Here is a 16,487-nt window from a genome sequence, read left to right on the forward strand (position 1 = left end):
CACCCCAACTCACGCCCTGACCAAACCAAAATAGAGACAGAAAAATTATCTCTAAGGTCAGGGCGTGACAGTCAACCCCCACCAGTTCCCTCCTCCCCCCTCTGCGGGTGAGATGGGGTCTGGTTGAAGTAATTTGTTGCAAGGCTGATCTGACCTATTTGGATCCTCACTGGACAGTCATGACACAGGGCACCAGAAGGTGGGATTGTCTGACTGTTGCTCTCATGCCAGCTGCTCTAGGGTGTGTGTGTATCAGACAGTCCCAGTGGGTCAGAGATCCCAGGTTAATCAGAAGAGTAAGGAGAGGAGCTGACAGCCGTTTGTCTGGCGACGACGTGATGTGCACACGCTGACACTGAAACGTAACACACAGCCGCTCCTGCAAATCATCGGAGTCAGAGACAGAGAGAATGTCAGGGAGTTTATTATACGTGTTCTACATTCTATATGTGATTCAGATTATACACGTTCTACATTCTATATGTGATTCAGATTATACATGTTCTACATTCTATATGTGATTCAGATTATACACGTTCTACATTCTATATGTGATTCAGATTATACATGTTCTACATTCTACATGTGATTCAGATTATACATGCTCTACATTCTATATGTGATTCAGATTATACATGCTCTACATTCTATATGTGATTCAGATTATACATGCTCTACATTCTATATGTGATTCAGATTATATGTGTTCAACATTCTATATGTGATTCAGATTATATGTGTTCTACATTCTATATGTGATTCAGATTATATGTGTTCAACATTCTATATGTGATTCAGATTATATGTGTTCTACATTCTATATGTGATTCAGATTATACATGCTCTACATTCTATATGTGATTCAGATTATACATGCTCTACATTCTATATGTGATTCAGATTATACATGCTCTACATTCTATATGTGATTCAGATTATATGTGTTCAACATTCTATATGTGATTCAGATTATATGTGTTCTACATTCTATATGTGATTCAGATTATACATGTTCTGTATTCTATATGTGATTCAGATTATACATGTTCTACATTCTATATGTGATTCAGATTATACATGTTCTACATTCTACATGTGATTCAGATTATACATGCTCTACATTCTATATGTGATTCAGATTATACATGCTCTACATTCTATATGTGATTCAGATTATACGTGTTCTACATTCTATAAATGATTCAGATTATACATGCTCTACATTCAATAAATTATTCTGATTATACATGTTCTATATTCTATATGTGATTCAGATTATACGTGTTCTACATTCTATATGTGATTCAGATTATATGTGTTCTACATTCTATATGTGATTCAGATTATACATGTTCTACATTCTATATGTGATTCAGATTATACATGTTCTGTATTCTATATGTGATTCAGATTATATGTGTTCTACATTCTATATGTGATTCAGATTATACATGTTCTACATTCTATATGTGATTCAGATTATACATGTTCTACATTCTATATGTGATTCAGATTATATGTGTTCTACATTCTATATGTGATTCAGATTATATGTGTTCTACATTCTATATGTGATTCAGATTTGCCTGAGTCACAAAGTCTTGTTTGTGAACATCAAAACTATTTTCTGATTGACTGTAGATTTACTGTGATTTTATTTATGTCAAAGCCATGATAGCGGTATTAAAACATTTACCTGTTGATTTATCATCAGAGAGAAACAGCTGTAGTGTTGATGGTTCCAATTGGCACCGTATTCCCTATGTAGCCCTGGTCAAAAGTAGTGCACTATTTAGGGAATAGGGTGCAGTTTTGGGATGCACTCTAAGAGTCTAACTTGCCCTGCATTTGGATTCCTGTAGTTTCGACACAACACTTGTTTACCAGATATTCAGAAACTAAATAATCCACTGTGCCCGAGGCCTTGATGTACAGTAATCCCTGCTTGACATTCTACAGACAAGAGATGAAAGAGTGATGTGAGAGAGAGGTACCAAAGGTATGTGGACACCTGCTTGTCGAACATCTTGTTCCAAAGTCATGGGCATTAAAATGGAGCTGCTATAACAGCCTCTTCTCATCTGGGAAGACTTTCCACTAGATGTTGGAACATTGCTGCGGGAACTTCCTTCCATTCAGCCACAAGAGCATTAGTGAGGTTGGCCACCGATGTTGGGCGATTAGGCCTGGCTCGCAGTCGTCGTTCCAATTCATCTCAAAGGTTATTCGATGGAGTTGAGGTCAGGGCTCTATGCAGACCAGTCAACTTCTTCTACACCCATCTCAACAAACCATTTCTGTTTTAAGATTTCCCTACACTGGAACTATGGGGCCTAGCCCGAACCATGAAAAATAGCCCCAGACCATTATTTCTCCTCCACCAAACTTTACCTTTGTCGGTCAGGTAGCGTTCTCCTGGTATCCACCAAGCCCAGATTCATCCGTCGGACTGCCAGATGGTGAAGCGTGATTCATCACTCCAGAGAACGCATTCCCACTGCTCCAGAGTCCAATGACGGCGAGCTTTACGCCACTCCAGCTGACGCTTGGCATCGCGCATCGTGATCTTAGGCTTGTGTACAGCTGCTCGGCCATGGAAACCCAATTCATGAAGCTCCCGGCGAACAGTTCTTGTGCTGACGTTGCTTGTAAAGGCAGTTTGGAACTCGGTAGTGAATGTTGCAGCCAAGGGCAGACGATTTGAAGAAGCTACATGCTTCTGTACACTGCGCTTCCGTTCTGTGAGCTTGTGTGGTCTACCACTTCATGGCTGAGCCATTGTTCCTCCTAGACGTTTCCACTTCACAACAACAGCACTTACAGTTGACCGGGGCAGCTCTAGCAGGGCAGAAATTTGACAAACTGATTTGTTGGAAAGGTGGAATCCTACATGACTGTGCCACGTTGAAAGTCACTGAGGTCTTCAGTAAGACCATTCTACTGCTAATGTTTGTCTAAGGAGATTGCATGGCTGTGTGTTCTATTTTATTCACCTGTCAGTAACGGTGTGGCTGAATTAGCCGAATCCACTCATTTGAAAGGGTGTCCACATACTTTTGTATATATAGTGTATAATTAAGTACAGTGAAATCACAACAGGAAACATTTCCTTCGTATGTTTCCCTTAATGGCAGATCCAAGCCAGGAGGAAATTATCTGAAGGCAAACTACACACACATGCACACGCACGACCACAAATTATTTGCTCAACCTGAAACATCTGCTCAGTCATCTATCTGAAGATTAGAAACAGGAAATCATGCAGGCGAGGAGAGGGACAGCCTGCCGTGCCAATCAATGCTCAATTGCTGTTAGATGTGGGTATTAAGTATGAAGTGGACTTGTTGGTTTTATTGAAGGTTCCTAGATGCCGTCTCCTGCTGTTGTGTCCTTGATCAAGACACTTAACCCCGAAACTTCTCCAGGGGTGCTGCACCGTGTCGTTAAGGTCTGGGTGTCTTAGGGGGTTAGGAGAAAACAAAAATACTAATAGCTGTGTCTTTAAGGTCTTTAAGGTTTGGGTGTCTTAGGGGGTTAGGAGAACAAAAATACTAATAGCTGTGTCTTTAAGGTTTGGGTGTCTTAGGGGGTTAGGAGAACAAAAATACTAATAGCTGTGTCTTTAAGGTTTGGGTGTCTTAGGGGGTTAGGAGAACAAAAATACTAATAGCTGTGTCTTTAAGGTCTTTAAGGTCTGGGTGTCTTAGGGGGTTAGGAGAAAACAAAAATACTAAGAGCTGTGTCTTTAAGGTCTGGGTGTCTTAGGGGGTTAGGAGAAAACAACAATACTAATAGCTGTGTCTTTAAGGTCTTTAAGGTCTGAGTGTTTTAGGGGGTTAGGAGAAAACAACAATACTAATAGCTGTGTCTTTAAGGTCTGAGTGTTTTAGGGGGTTAGGAGAAAACAACAATACTAATAGCTGTGTCTTTAAGGTCTGAGTGTTTTAGGGGGTTAGGAGAAAACAACAATACTAATAGCTGTGTCTTTAAGGTCTGAGTGTTTTAGGGGGTTAGGAGAAAACAACAATACTAATAGCTGTGTCTTTAAGGTCTGAGTGTCTTAGGGGGTTAGGAGAAAACACAAATACTAATAGCTGTGTCATTTTAGACAATAAGTTATCTTATTCTTCCTCTCTTCCCTCTCCTCTTGGTTGACAGTGATAACATCCTGGTTCTGGATATCTTCTTTGAGGCTCTGAACTACGAGACCATCGAGCAGACGAAAGCTTACGAGTTCGCAGGGTTGCTGGGTAAGAAAATGCTGGTCAGCAGTTGACGGAAATTGATGAACAAAATAGCAAATACAGTTATTATAAGTTTTAATTAAATTGATATTAACCACCCTGAGGTGTGTCGTTATAGCTGAGTACAACATTTTTCAATTATGTTTTAGCCTGTGAATAAAAACATGAACTCAATATTACTTAATTTACTATGGAACCAACATTTCAGGTTCCGGACACAATGGTTGCCTGAAAAATGTCAAATATTTTTCATCATGTATATTTTCATCATGCATGTTTCATCATGTATGTCATGTGTTTTCAGGTGATATTGGTGGTCAGATGGTTCTCTCCATGTGTTTTCAGGTGATATTGGTGGTCAGATGGGTCTCTCCATGTGTTTTCAGGTGATATTGGTGGTCAGATGGTTCTCTCCATGTGTTTTCAGGTGATATTGGTGGTCAGATGGTTCTCTCCATGTGTTTTCAGGTGATATTGGTGGTCAGATGGTTCTCTCCATGTGTTTTCAGGTGATATTGGTGGTCAGATGGTTCTCTCCATGTGTTTTCAGGTGATATTGGTGGTCAGATGGTTCTCTCCATGTGTTTTCAGGTGATATTGGTGGTCAGATGGTTCTCTCCATGTGTTTTCAGGTGATATTGGTGGTCAGATGGTTCTCTCCATGTGTTTTCAGGTGATATTGGTGGTCAGATGGTTCTCTCCATGTGTTTTCAGGTGATATTGGTGGTCAGATGGTTCTCTCCATGTGTTTTCAGGTGATATTGGTGGTCAGATGGTTCTCTCCATGTGTTTTCAGGTGATATTGGTGGTCAGATGGTTCTCTCCATGTGTTTTCAGGTGATATTGGTGGTCAGATGGGTCTCTCCATGTGTTTTCAGGTGATATTGGTGGTCAGATGGTTCTCTCCATGTGTTTTCAGGTGATATTGGTGGTCAGATGGTTCTCTTCATGTGTTTTCAGGTGATATTGGTGGTCAGATGGTTCTCTCCATGTGTTTTCAGGTGATATTGGTGGTCAGATGGTTCTCTCCATGTGTTTTCAGGTGATATTGGTGGTCAGATGGTTCTCTCCATGTGTTTTCAGGTGATATTGGTGGTCAGATGGTTCTCTCCATGTGTTTTCAGGTGATATTGGTGGTCAGATGGTTCTCTCCATGTGTTTTCAGGTGATATTGGTGGTCAGATGGGTCTCTCCATGTGTTTTCAGGTGATATTGGTGGTCAGATGGTTCTCTCCATGTGTTTTCAGGTGATATTGGTGGTCAGATGGTTCTCTTCATGTGTTTTCAGGTGATATTGGTGGTCAGATGGTTCTCTCCATGTGTTTTCAGGTGATATTGGTGGTCAGATGGTTCTCTCCATGTGTTTTCAGGTGATATTGGTGGTCAGATGGGTCTCTCCATGTGTTTTCAGGTGATATTGGTGGTCAGATGGTTCTCTCCATGTGTTTTCAGGTGATATTGGTGGTCAGATGGTTCTCTTCATGTGTTTTCAGGTGATATTGGTGGTCAGATGGTTCTCTCCATGTGTTTTCAGGTGATATTGGTGGTCAGGTGGTTCTCTTCATGTGTTTTCAGGTGATATTGGTGGTCAGGTGGGTCTCTCCATGTGTTTTCAGGTGATATTGGTGGTCAGATGGGTCTCTCCATGTGTTTTCAGGTGATATTGGTGGTCAGGTGGTTCTCTTCATGTGTTTTCAGGTGATATTGGTGGTCAGGTGGTTCTCTTCATGTGTTTTCAGGTGATATTGGTGGTCAGGTGGTTCTCTTCATGTGTTTTCAGGTGATATTGGTGGTCATATGATTCTCTCCATGTGTTTTCAGGTGATATTGGTGGTCAGATGGGTCTCTCCATGTGTTTTCAGGTGATATTGGTGGTCAGATGGTTCTCTCCATGTGTTTTCAGGTGATATTGGTGGTCAGATGGTTCTCTCCATGTGTTTTCAGGTGATATTGGTGGTCAGATGGTTCTCTCCATGTGTTTTCAGGTGATATTGGTGGTCAGATGGTTCTCTCCATGTGTTTTCAGGTGATATTGGTGGTCAGATGGTTCTCTCCATGTGTTTTCAGGTGATATTGGTGGTCAGATGGGTCTGTTCATTGGAGCCAGTATCCTCACCATCTTGGAGCTCTTTGACTACCTATATGAGGTAAGCCTTCATTTTGTAAATGTAAAATGTTTCTACGTTTCCTGTCAGATCTTTCTTCAAAATCTTATCCGGTGTGTCCTGAAACAGTTTATGTCTTGGGGTTTTGCTTGCATCTAGGTTTCTTAGAGAAAGTTTGCCTCTAGGTTATGGTAGTATATATGTCAAATGTAAATGTAAATATCCTTCATTTACATGATTCCCTCGGGGCAATATGTCTAGTTAAGTGCTAGACAGACACAGGCCTTAGAACCAGTCAGCCACACAGAAACCATCCATTTCCACTAGCAATGCTGCATTCTCCGTAAATGCTAACCGGTTTAAAAACCGTCTGGAGGAAACAACACCCGAGGGAAGTTTTTTAAGCTACACTTAATAAAAAGGGAACTACCTGTATCCCGTTGAAACTAGCCGCCCACTTTAAATCGAACTTGCAGAGCATTCATTTCCAGGTGTCTGAAAGCAGCTCATCTCTCTCAGGCGCAGCACTGTTGACTGCATGAACATTTGAGTCATATTGTAGTTGGGATTCAGGTAGGATGCCTCTGTTGCTGTCGATTTGTATCAGAGCAGCAACCTCCCTGGGTAGAATAGCTTCCTGTTCAACAAGGATGTCTTTCTGTTTACTGTATGTTTATGTACTCATGATTAATTCTATCTATAAAAAATAAAACATACAAATAATAATAATAATTTTTGGAATAATTGGAATAAACTGGGATCAGTAGCTTATCTCATTATTGTTAACGTTACTGACACTGGAAATAATTTCTGTGTATGTACCATCAATTGTCTTTGAATGATATAACTCTTTCTTTACTATATTCATTTGTCTCAATACGAATCCAGTAATAAACAGGGAAACCTGTTCACCAGCCGTTTTGTAAAAGATAAAGGAAAACAGATGAACAGTCAGTTGGCTGCATTCCAAAAGTCTGGTTCTCTGAGGCGCTGCTTCAAAGACCAGCTACTGTGTGTGCTTGTTTGCAGGTGATCAAGTACAAGCTGTGTCGGTGCTCAAATAAGAAACACAAACGCAGCAACAGCAACGACCGGGGAGCAGCTCTGAGTCTGGAGGACATCAAGCGCCATGTCAGTAGGCCAGCTCTATCTCTGGCTAAGTATTTGCAGTGTCTGGAAAAATTGTTGGACCGAGACAGGGTAGATAAGGGGGGGGGGGGGAGACAGGGAGACAAAAAATAAATAAAAAAAACAGAGAGAGAGGCACAGTGATAAAAGAGAAAGAGAGAGATTGTTGAAATGGTTTCAATTTAATCACGGATGGTCTGTAGGACCAGCCTAGTGGGTTTACAATGAGAGCTTTGGGTGGGGGTGGCAGCTTCTGATTTTCAAGTGTACACTCTTAGGAAAAAGGTTCCAAAAGGGTTATTTGGCTGTTTCCTTTTTGGTTCCAGGGAGAACCCTTTTTGGTTTCACATAGAACCATGTAGAACCCTCTGTGGAAAGAGAGAGAGAGAGATGGTTGGTTCGCTGCATGGAGTTATATCATCCTCCTTTACCCTGCATTCCTTCGTTTAATCCAGCCTGTTTCATATTTCTTACCCAAAATGGCACCCTATTCACTACTTTAGACTTAGTAGTGCACTATAAAAGAAAAGGGTGATTTTTGGCAGTATTTTCTCTTTGGTTTCTTTCCACTACAGTATGTTCACTCCTCTCTACTACCGGAAGTCTTGTTCCTGTCTGTTTCCTTTTCGCTCATCTCTCGGGCTCTGTGTGAGAACCTCTAATTCCTGTCTGTCCTTCCTGTTCGCTTATCCCTCTGCCTCTGTGTGAGAACCTCTTATTCCTGTCTGTCCTTCCTGTTCGCTCATCCCTCGGGCTCTGTGTGAGAACTTCTTATTTCTGTCTGTCCTTCCTGTTCGCTCATCCCTCGGGCTCTGTGTGAGAACCTCTTATACCTGTCTGTGTTTCCTGTTCGCTCATCCCTCGGGCTCTGTGTGAGAAGCTCTTATTCCTGTCTGTGTTTCCTGTTCGCTCATCCCTCGGGTTCTGTGTGAGAACCTCTTATTCCTGTCTGTCCTTCCTGTTCGCTCATCCCTCGGGCTCTGTGTGAGAACCTCTTATTCCTGTCTGTCCTCCCTGTTCGCTCATCCCTCGGGCTCTGTGTGAGAAGCTCTTATTCCTGTCTGTGTTTCCTGTTCGCTCATCCCTCGGGCTCTGTGTGAGAACCTCTAATGTCTGTCTGTCTTCCTGTTCGCTCATCTCTCGGGCTCTGTGTGAGAACCTCTTATTCCTGTCTGTGTTTCCTTTTCGCTCATCTCTCGGGCTCTGTGTGAGAACCTCTAATTCCTGTCTGTCCTTCCTGTTCGCTTATCCCTCGGCCTCTGTGTGAGAACCTCTTATTCCTGTCTGTGTTTCCTTTTCGCTCATCTCTCGGGCTCTGTGTGAGAACCTCTAATTCCTGTCTGTCCTTCCTGTTCGCTCATCCCTAGGGCTCTGTGTGAGAACCTCTAATTTCTGTCTGTCTTCCTGTTCGCTCATCTCTCGGGCTCTGTGTGAGAACCTCTTATTCCTGTCTGTCCTTCCTGTTCGCTCATCCCTCGGGCTCTGTGTGAGAACCTCTTATTCCTGTCTGTCCTTCCTGTTCGCTCATCCCTCAGGCTCTGTGTGAGAAGCTCTTATTCCTGTCTGTGTTTCCTGTTCGCTCATCCCTCGGGCTCTGTGTGAGAACCTCTTATTCCTGTCTGTGTTTCCTGTTCGCTTATCCCTCGGGCTCTGTGTGAGAACCTTTTATTCCTGTCTGTCCTTCCTGTTCGCTCATATCTCGGGCTCTGTGTGAGAACCTCTTATTCCTGTCTGTCCTTCCTGTTCGCTCATCCCTCGGGCTCTGTGTGAGAACCTCTTATTCCTGTCTGTCCTTCCTGTTCGCTCATCCCTCGGGCTCTGTGTGAGAACCTCTTATTCCTGTCTGTCCTTCCTGTTCGCTCATCCCTCAGGCTCTGTGTGAGAACCTCTTATTCCTGTCTGTCCTCCCTGTTCGCTCATCCCTCGGGCTCTGTGTGAGAACCTCTTATTCCTGTCTGTGTTTCCTGTTCGCTCATCCCTCGGGCTCTGTGTGAGAACCTCTAATGTCTGTCTGTCTTCCTGTTCGCTCATCTCTCGGGCTCTGTGTGAGAACCTCTTATTCCTGTCTGTGTTTCCTGTTCGCTCATCCCTTGGGCTCTGTGTGAGAACCTCTTATTCATGTCTGTCCTTCCTGTTCGCTCATCCCTCGGGCTCTGTGTGAGAACCTCTTATTCCTGTCTGTCCTTCCTGTTCGCTCATCCCTCGGGCTCTGTGTGAGAAGCTCTTATTCCTGTCTGTCCTTCCTGTTCGCTCATATCTCGGGCTCTGTGTGAGAACCTCTAATTTCTGTCTGTCCTTCCTGTTCGCTCATCCCTCGGGCTCTGTGTGAGAACCTCTTATTCCTGTCTGTCCTTCCTGTTCGCTTATCCCTCGGGCTCTGTGTGAGAACCTCTTATTCCTGTCTGTGTTTCCTGTTCGCTCATCCCTCGGGCTCTGTGTGAGAACCTCTTATTCCTGTCTGTGTTTCCTGTTTGCTCATCCCTCGGGCTCTGTGTGAGAACTTCTTATTCCTGTCTGTCCTTCCTGTTTGCTCATCCCTCGGGCTCTGTGTGAGAACCTCTTATTCCTGTCTGTCCTTCCTGTTCGCTCATCCCTCGGGCTCTGTGTGAGAACCTCTTATTCCTGTCTGTCCTTCCTGTTCGCTCATCCCTCGGGCTCTGTGTGAGAATCTCTTATTCCTGTCTGTCCTTCCTGTTCGCTCATCCCTCGGGCTCTGTGTGAGAACCTCTTATTCCTGTCTGTCCTTCCTGTTCGCTCATCCCTCGGGCTCTGTGTGAGAACCTCTTATTCCTGTCTGTGTTTCCTGTTCGCTCATCCCTCGGGCTCTGTGTGAGAACCTCTTATTCCTGTCTGTCCTTCCTGTTCGCTCATCCCTCGGGCTCTGTGTGAGAACCTCTTATTCCTGTCTGTGTTTCCTGTTCGCTCATCCCTCGGGCTCTGTGTGAGAACCTCTTATTCCTGTCTGTGTTTCCTGTTCGCTCATCCCTCGGGCTCTGTGTGAGAACCTCTTATTCCTGTCTGTGTTTCCTGTTCGCTCATCCCTCGGGCTCTGTGTGAGAACTTCTTATTCCTGTCTGTCCTTCCTGTTCGCTCATCCCTCGGGCTCTGTGTGAGAACCTCTTATTCCTGTCTGTCCTTCCTGTTCGCTCATCCCTCGGGCTCTGTGTGAGAACCTCTTATTCCTGTCTGTGTTTCCTGTTCGCTCATCCCTTGGGCTCTGTGTGAGAACCTCTTATTCATGTCTGTCCTTCCTGTTCGCTCATCCCTCGGGCTCTGTGTGAGAACCTCTTATTCCTGTCTGTCCTTCCTGTTCGCTCATCCCTCGGGCTCTGTGTGAGAAGCTCTTATTCCTGTCTGTCCTTCCTGTTCGCTCATATCTCGGGCTCTGTGTGAGAACCTCTAATTTCTGTCTGTCCTTCCTGTTCGCTCATCCCTCGGGCTCTGTGTGAGAACCTCTTATTCCTGTCTGTCCTTCCTGTTCGCTTATCCCTCGGGCTCTGTGTGAGAACCTCTTATTCCTGTCTGTGTTTCCTGTTCGCTCATCCCTCGGGCTCTGTGTGAGAACCTCTTATTCCTGTCTGTGTTTCCTGTTTGCTCATCCCTCGGGCTCTGTGTGAGAACTTCTTATTCCTGTCTGTCCTTCCTGTTTGCTCATCCCTCGGGCTCTGTGTGAGAACCTCTTATTCCTGTCTGTCCTTCCTGTTCGCTCATCCCTCGGGCTCTGTGTGAGAACCTCTTATTCCTGTCTGTCCTTCCTGTTCGCTCATCCCTCGGGCTCTGTGTGAGAATCTCTTATTCCTGTCTGTCCTTCCTGTTCGCTCATCCCTCGGGCTCTGTGTGAGAACCTCTTATTCCTGTCTGTCCTTCCTGTTCGCTCATCCCTCGGGCTCTGTGTGAGAACCTCTTATTCCTGTCTGTGTTTCCTGTTCGCTCATCCCTCGGGCTCTGTGTGAGAACCTCTTATTCCTGTCTGTCCTTCCTGTTCGCTCATCCCTCGGGCTCTGTGTGAGAACCTCTTATTCCTGTCTGTGTTTCCTGTTCGCTCATCCCTCGGGCTCTGTGTGAGAACCTCTTATTCCTGTCTGTGTTTCCTGTTCGCTCATCCCTCGGGCTCTGTGTGAGAACTTCTTATTCCTGTCTGTCCTTCCTGTTCGCTCATCCCTCGGGCTCTGTGTGAGAACCTCTTATTCCTGTCTGTGTTTCCTGTTCGCTCATCCCTCGGGCTCTGTGTGAGAACTTCTTATTCCTGTCTGTCCTTCCTGTTCGCTCATCCCTCGGGCTCTGTGTGAGAACCTCTTATTCCTGTCTGTCCTTCCTGTTCGCTCATCCCTCGGGCTCTGTGTGAGAACCTCTTATTCCTGTCTGTCCTTCCTGTTCGCTCATCCCTCGGGCTCTGTGTGAGAAGCTCTTATTCCTGTCTGTGTTTCCTGTTCGCGCATCCCTCGGGCTCTGTGTGAGAACCTCTTATTCCTGTCTGTGTTTCCTGTTCGCTCATCCCTCGGGCTCTGTGTGAGAACTTCTTATTCCTGTCTGTGTTTCCTGTTCGCTCATCCCTCGGGCTCTGTGTGAGAACCTCTAAATTCTGTCTGTGTTTCCTGTTCGCTCATCCCTCGGGCTCTGTGTGAGAACCTCTAATTTCTGTCTCTCCTTTCTTCTTCCCTTCATTTTTTCTGATAATTGGTTCACTTCTCTTCCCTCAGACGCCCTGTGAGAACCTGCGCACGCCGGGTTCGTATCCTGCCAACATGCTTCCTCACCATCCAGCACAGGGCAACTTCGAAGACTTCACATGCTGAGCCAATCAGGAAAAAGCAGGAAATACCTGAGCCAATCAGGACAGGAGGAAGAAGGAATAACCTGGCTGGCAGTATGCAACCAAAGTCAACCATACAACAAGAATATCTGACGTGAACGGATTCTCAATATGGAAACTTTTCTTACTGTCTGAAAGGAGGGGGGAAATATCAACAATCACAACAATTACATTAAGAGAGAAGAAGAAGATTTTTCCAAACATAAATATCTGTAAAAGTTCCAGAACATTTTTGGGAATTTGGAATCATAAAAGTAAATCCTGAATGTTCTATGTCTATGTCTGGAATAGAACCAGGAAACGAAGACTCTACTCTTCAAGATCACACTGCAAATATGGACTTCTCACTCTAAAACAGACAGATATGGGAAATGTATCTAACTAGTGTACAGACACAGCACTGTACAAAAAACATCAACAGAGCCTCATGCCTTTATAACAGCCAACACCTGGCTCTCAGTTGCTGATGGCTGGCCTATTAGGATAATAGTATGATGGGGATGAATTCCATTTCAATTCAGACAATTAACTTCCCGAATTGACTGAATTGGAATGGAATTGACCCCAACCCTGGTCAGTGGAGAAATGTTGTGCTTCACTCAACTCCACTGTAGATATAGCACCGTAACTGCTGTGATGCTTCGTCGGGGTACAGTTCCAGTGGGAGTCTCTGTCTGTCTTGAGAATGTAGCCATCTCCACAATGGGTTACATCAATAACAACCAAGATGAGTAGTGGAAGCATTTAGGGAGAAGGTAGTAGAGAGCTCTACCATTTAGTAAAAACGTAATGGTGAACTTTTCAGGTCTCATCTTGTAAATGCATGCTTGTATATCGTCTTCTGCATGTATTACCTTTTTTTTAAATTGTTTAATTCTTTTTCATTTGCATTATTGCTGCCAAGTTTGCCTCGATGATACAGGAAGAAGATGATGCTCCCCTCCTAATAGTGCGTGTGCGTGCGTGCGTGCGTGTGTTTGTGTAATGAAATGTGTTGGTTTGTGTGACCAGCCTGGTTGAATCCACCAGATAGCAGCTGAACCTCATTCCAACAACACGCCTTGTTTCATTAATCCATGTTAAATGTGTGCCCTATCCTATAATCCCAAATCATCCCCTAGCAACTATGCCGTACGTACTTGTATGGAGACAATTCCACCTGTCACAGACAGAGCTTCCACATTGTGTACGCCTATCCAGTCCTCTCAGTTCTACGGTGCCTAGGGAGTAGTAGGGGCTACGGTTTGACATGGGATTTAGGAATGACTTGTGAGATGTGTTATTTCCAGTCTATTCATTTACTCATGGTCTTGACTGACATAAGGGGTGTGTGGGTAGTTTTCCAGATATCAGTTCATTTTGGTTTCCCTTGTAATTCTGTGCGGGTTTTGAAATGTTCTGTATCTGTGTTCTAGTCGCAAATATGTCATTATCAAAGCACAATTACACCGATATGTAGAGGTGATGATGTAAAAGAAAAAGTAGATGAATTCTTATGGATATTCTCATAATACCAAGGTTTTTTTATTATTACAGTGTAGCAGTTTTTTGGGTTTGTTTTCTTTTGCTACAGAATAGGGTTCCAGTAACTTTCCCAACATTTCCAGGTTTTTTCAGAAATCCTCGGAATCAGGAGGGAATCTTCCGGCTGGAAATCCTTCGCCCGGGATTTCCGGAAGACCTGGGAATTTGGGAAAAGTTGCAGGTATTTTGTAACCGTGCTACATAAACATACATATTGCCTGATAGTCCAGTCTCCATCAGGTTACCGACTGTTCTATTTATCTAACAAAGCATATTATAATAAAATGTAAATATCATTTTGATCATTTATTATTCTATGGAGGTCTCCTTTCTTGTGTGTGTGTCAGAGCCGTGTGTGTAGGTGGCAGGGAAGTCAGGTGCAGGAGAGTCAAACGAGTGTAATGGAGTCCTTTTACTATATGTCCACTAAACATGCTCCAAACACTAAATGTACATACATAATAAACATGGGTACGAGGACCCGACGCGCACCTATACAAACACCTATACAAACACCTATACAAACACCTATACAAACACCTATACAACCACCTATACAAACACCTATACAAACACCTATACAACCACCTATACAAACACCTATACAAACACCTATACAACCACCTATACAAACACCTATACAACCACCTATACAACCACCTATACAACCACCTATACAAACACCTATACAAACACCTATACAAACACCTATACAAACACCTATACAAACACCTATACAAACACCTATACAAACACCTATACAAACACCTATACAAACATAAAACAACTCTGACATAAAACAATCACTGACAAGGACATGAGGGGAAACAGAGGGTTAAATACACAACAGGTAATGAATGGGGTTGAAACCAGGTGTGTTCTTAGGACTGATAGGGTTAATAAGACTGTTCAAAGTTGACTTTATATTTTTAAACCTTGCTTCATTTGAAGAGAAGGGTGGGTATTTCAGTAGTTGCACACCATTTCAGAAGTTGCAACAGTTGCACAACCCAACGTCAGTATTTGACACAACAATGTTTGTTTTTGAAGGGGGGGGGGATATTTCAGTATAGTTGACACCACAACGTCAGTATTTGAGGGAGGGGGGGTATTTCAATATAGTTGACACAACAATGTTTGTTTTTGAAGGGGGGGGGGGGGATATTTCAGTATAGTTGACACCACAACGTCAGTATTTGAGGGAGGGGGGGTATTTCAATATAGTTGACATTTACACCATAACGTTAATATTTGAGGGGGGTATTTCAGTATAATTGCAGTATTGTTGACACAACGTCATTGGTATTTTGCGGCTGCAGGACTGAACTGCAGTAGAAATGTAATTATACTCTCAGCTGCGGGATGACAACAGGATGGATAGGAAATATCCTGAACAGGAGTTTTATCTAGATTGTCAGTGGGCCAGCCCTGATCTCACTACAGTACATCCATCTGTTCTGTTCCCAGTTCCAACCAACTGTCAGCTTCCGTTTGAATTTTTGGTTCAGTGATGCAGCACCATTGGTAGGTTGGTTCATCCTTTTCCATCAGATAGGATTTTGAGTCGGAGCTTCACTAACTTTTTAAAAGGTTTATTTTTAGCAATAAGGCCCGAGGGGGTGTGGTATATGGCCAATATAACACGGCTAAGGGCTGTTCTTAGACTGGTTACCAACGTAAGCAGTAAAAATGTATGTTTTGTCATACCCCAAGGGATACGGTCTGTTATACCACGGCTTTCGGCCAATCAGCATTTAGGGCTTGAACAACCCAGTTAATATTTGCTAATAGTTGTTGTCTTACCGATGTTATTATAGTTTTTATTATCAAGGCATTACACATACTTGGGTGGTCCCCTTCCGTGCTGTTACACACACCAGAGTCAGCCTGCCTCTCAAGGTACAGAGGCTTATATAGGACTTTCTCAGATATAATGAAAACTTTCAAGGCTCAATAGATGCAATTAAACTTGGTTTGAAATTAGAAATGATAAGGACGTCCCTCACAGCCCGGCCCTGTTACAGTCATTTTCCCATAGAGCTACTTTCAGGTACCACGGTACTGTATCCCAAATGGCACCCTATTCCCTATGTAGTGCACTACTTTTGACCAAAGCCCAAAGGGCACTAGTCAAAAGCAGTGCACTTCATAGGGAATATAGTACAATTTGGGATACAGTCAAGGTACCAAGGTACTGTAGCTATGTGATTAATAGCCTGCTATAGCCTGCTCACCACTATAATTTGCAGAGTGTGACTGATTATTATCTTGGCTTTCACTCTGGATGGATGGACCCTCCCGATTGCAGCAACCACCAAGGTATAACAATAGTGATAATGAGATATAAACCTCACCTCATCATTCATCTAGTGTAACAGGTTCTTGTAACACACAAATGTGCGGACACACACACACACACACACACAGGGCAAGCTAGGGCTCCAATATAATGACTTAGGGAAATGTCTCTTCTCAGAATCTCTGTGATCATTTTTTACCTCACAACATTAATTTGTTTGCCCTCTATTATATTAGCCAGGCAAATAGAAAGAGTAATGAAGGATACATGATGTGTGTCTTTGTCTAAACGATTGTCTGCTACTAAAAAGACTGGATGAGGGGGGAGGTCAGTAACAGAGGACTGTGAGGAGAGGATGTGTACATCCCAAAAGG

General features: G+C 43.6%; 1 protein-coding gene across 5 annotated transcripts in view; it reads left to right on the forward strand.

The window, feature by feature from the left end:
• LOC110528579 (acid-sensing ion channel 1) overlaps positions 1–14,126 on the forward strand; it is a 334,789-nt gene extending 320,663 nt beyond the window's left edge. For 3 of the 5 annotated variants that reach the window (XM_036984198.1, XM_036984196.1, XM_036984197.1), the window contains 4 exons: positions 4,159–4,250; positions 6,312–6,391; positions 7,379–7,480; positions 12,178–14,126. In XM_036984198.1, coding sequence (XP_036840093.1) covers positions 4,159–4,250; positions 6,312–6,391; positions 7,379–7,480; positions 12,178–12,273 — 370 coding nt within the window. In that variant the 3' untranslated portion in view covers positions 12,274–14,126. Of the gene's footprint in view, positions 1–4,158; positions 4,251–4,548; positions 6,392–7,378; positions 7,481–12,177 lie in introns of those variants that run through there. The other 2 variants (XR_005052678.1, XR_005052679.1) reach the window with 2 other exon arrangements.
• Positions 14,127–16,487: the final 2,361 nt, after the last annotated feature.

Source organism: Oncorhynchus mykiss, chromosome 7, assembly GCF_013265735.2.
Source record: "Oncorhynchus mykiss isolate Arlee chromosome 7, USDA_OmykA_1.1, whole genome shotgun sequence".
In the NCBI taxonomy this organism is placed as follows: Eukaryota; Metazoa; Chordata; class Actinopteri; order Salmoniformes; family Salmonidae; genus Oncorhynchus; species Oncorhynchus mykiss.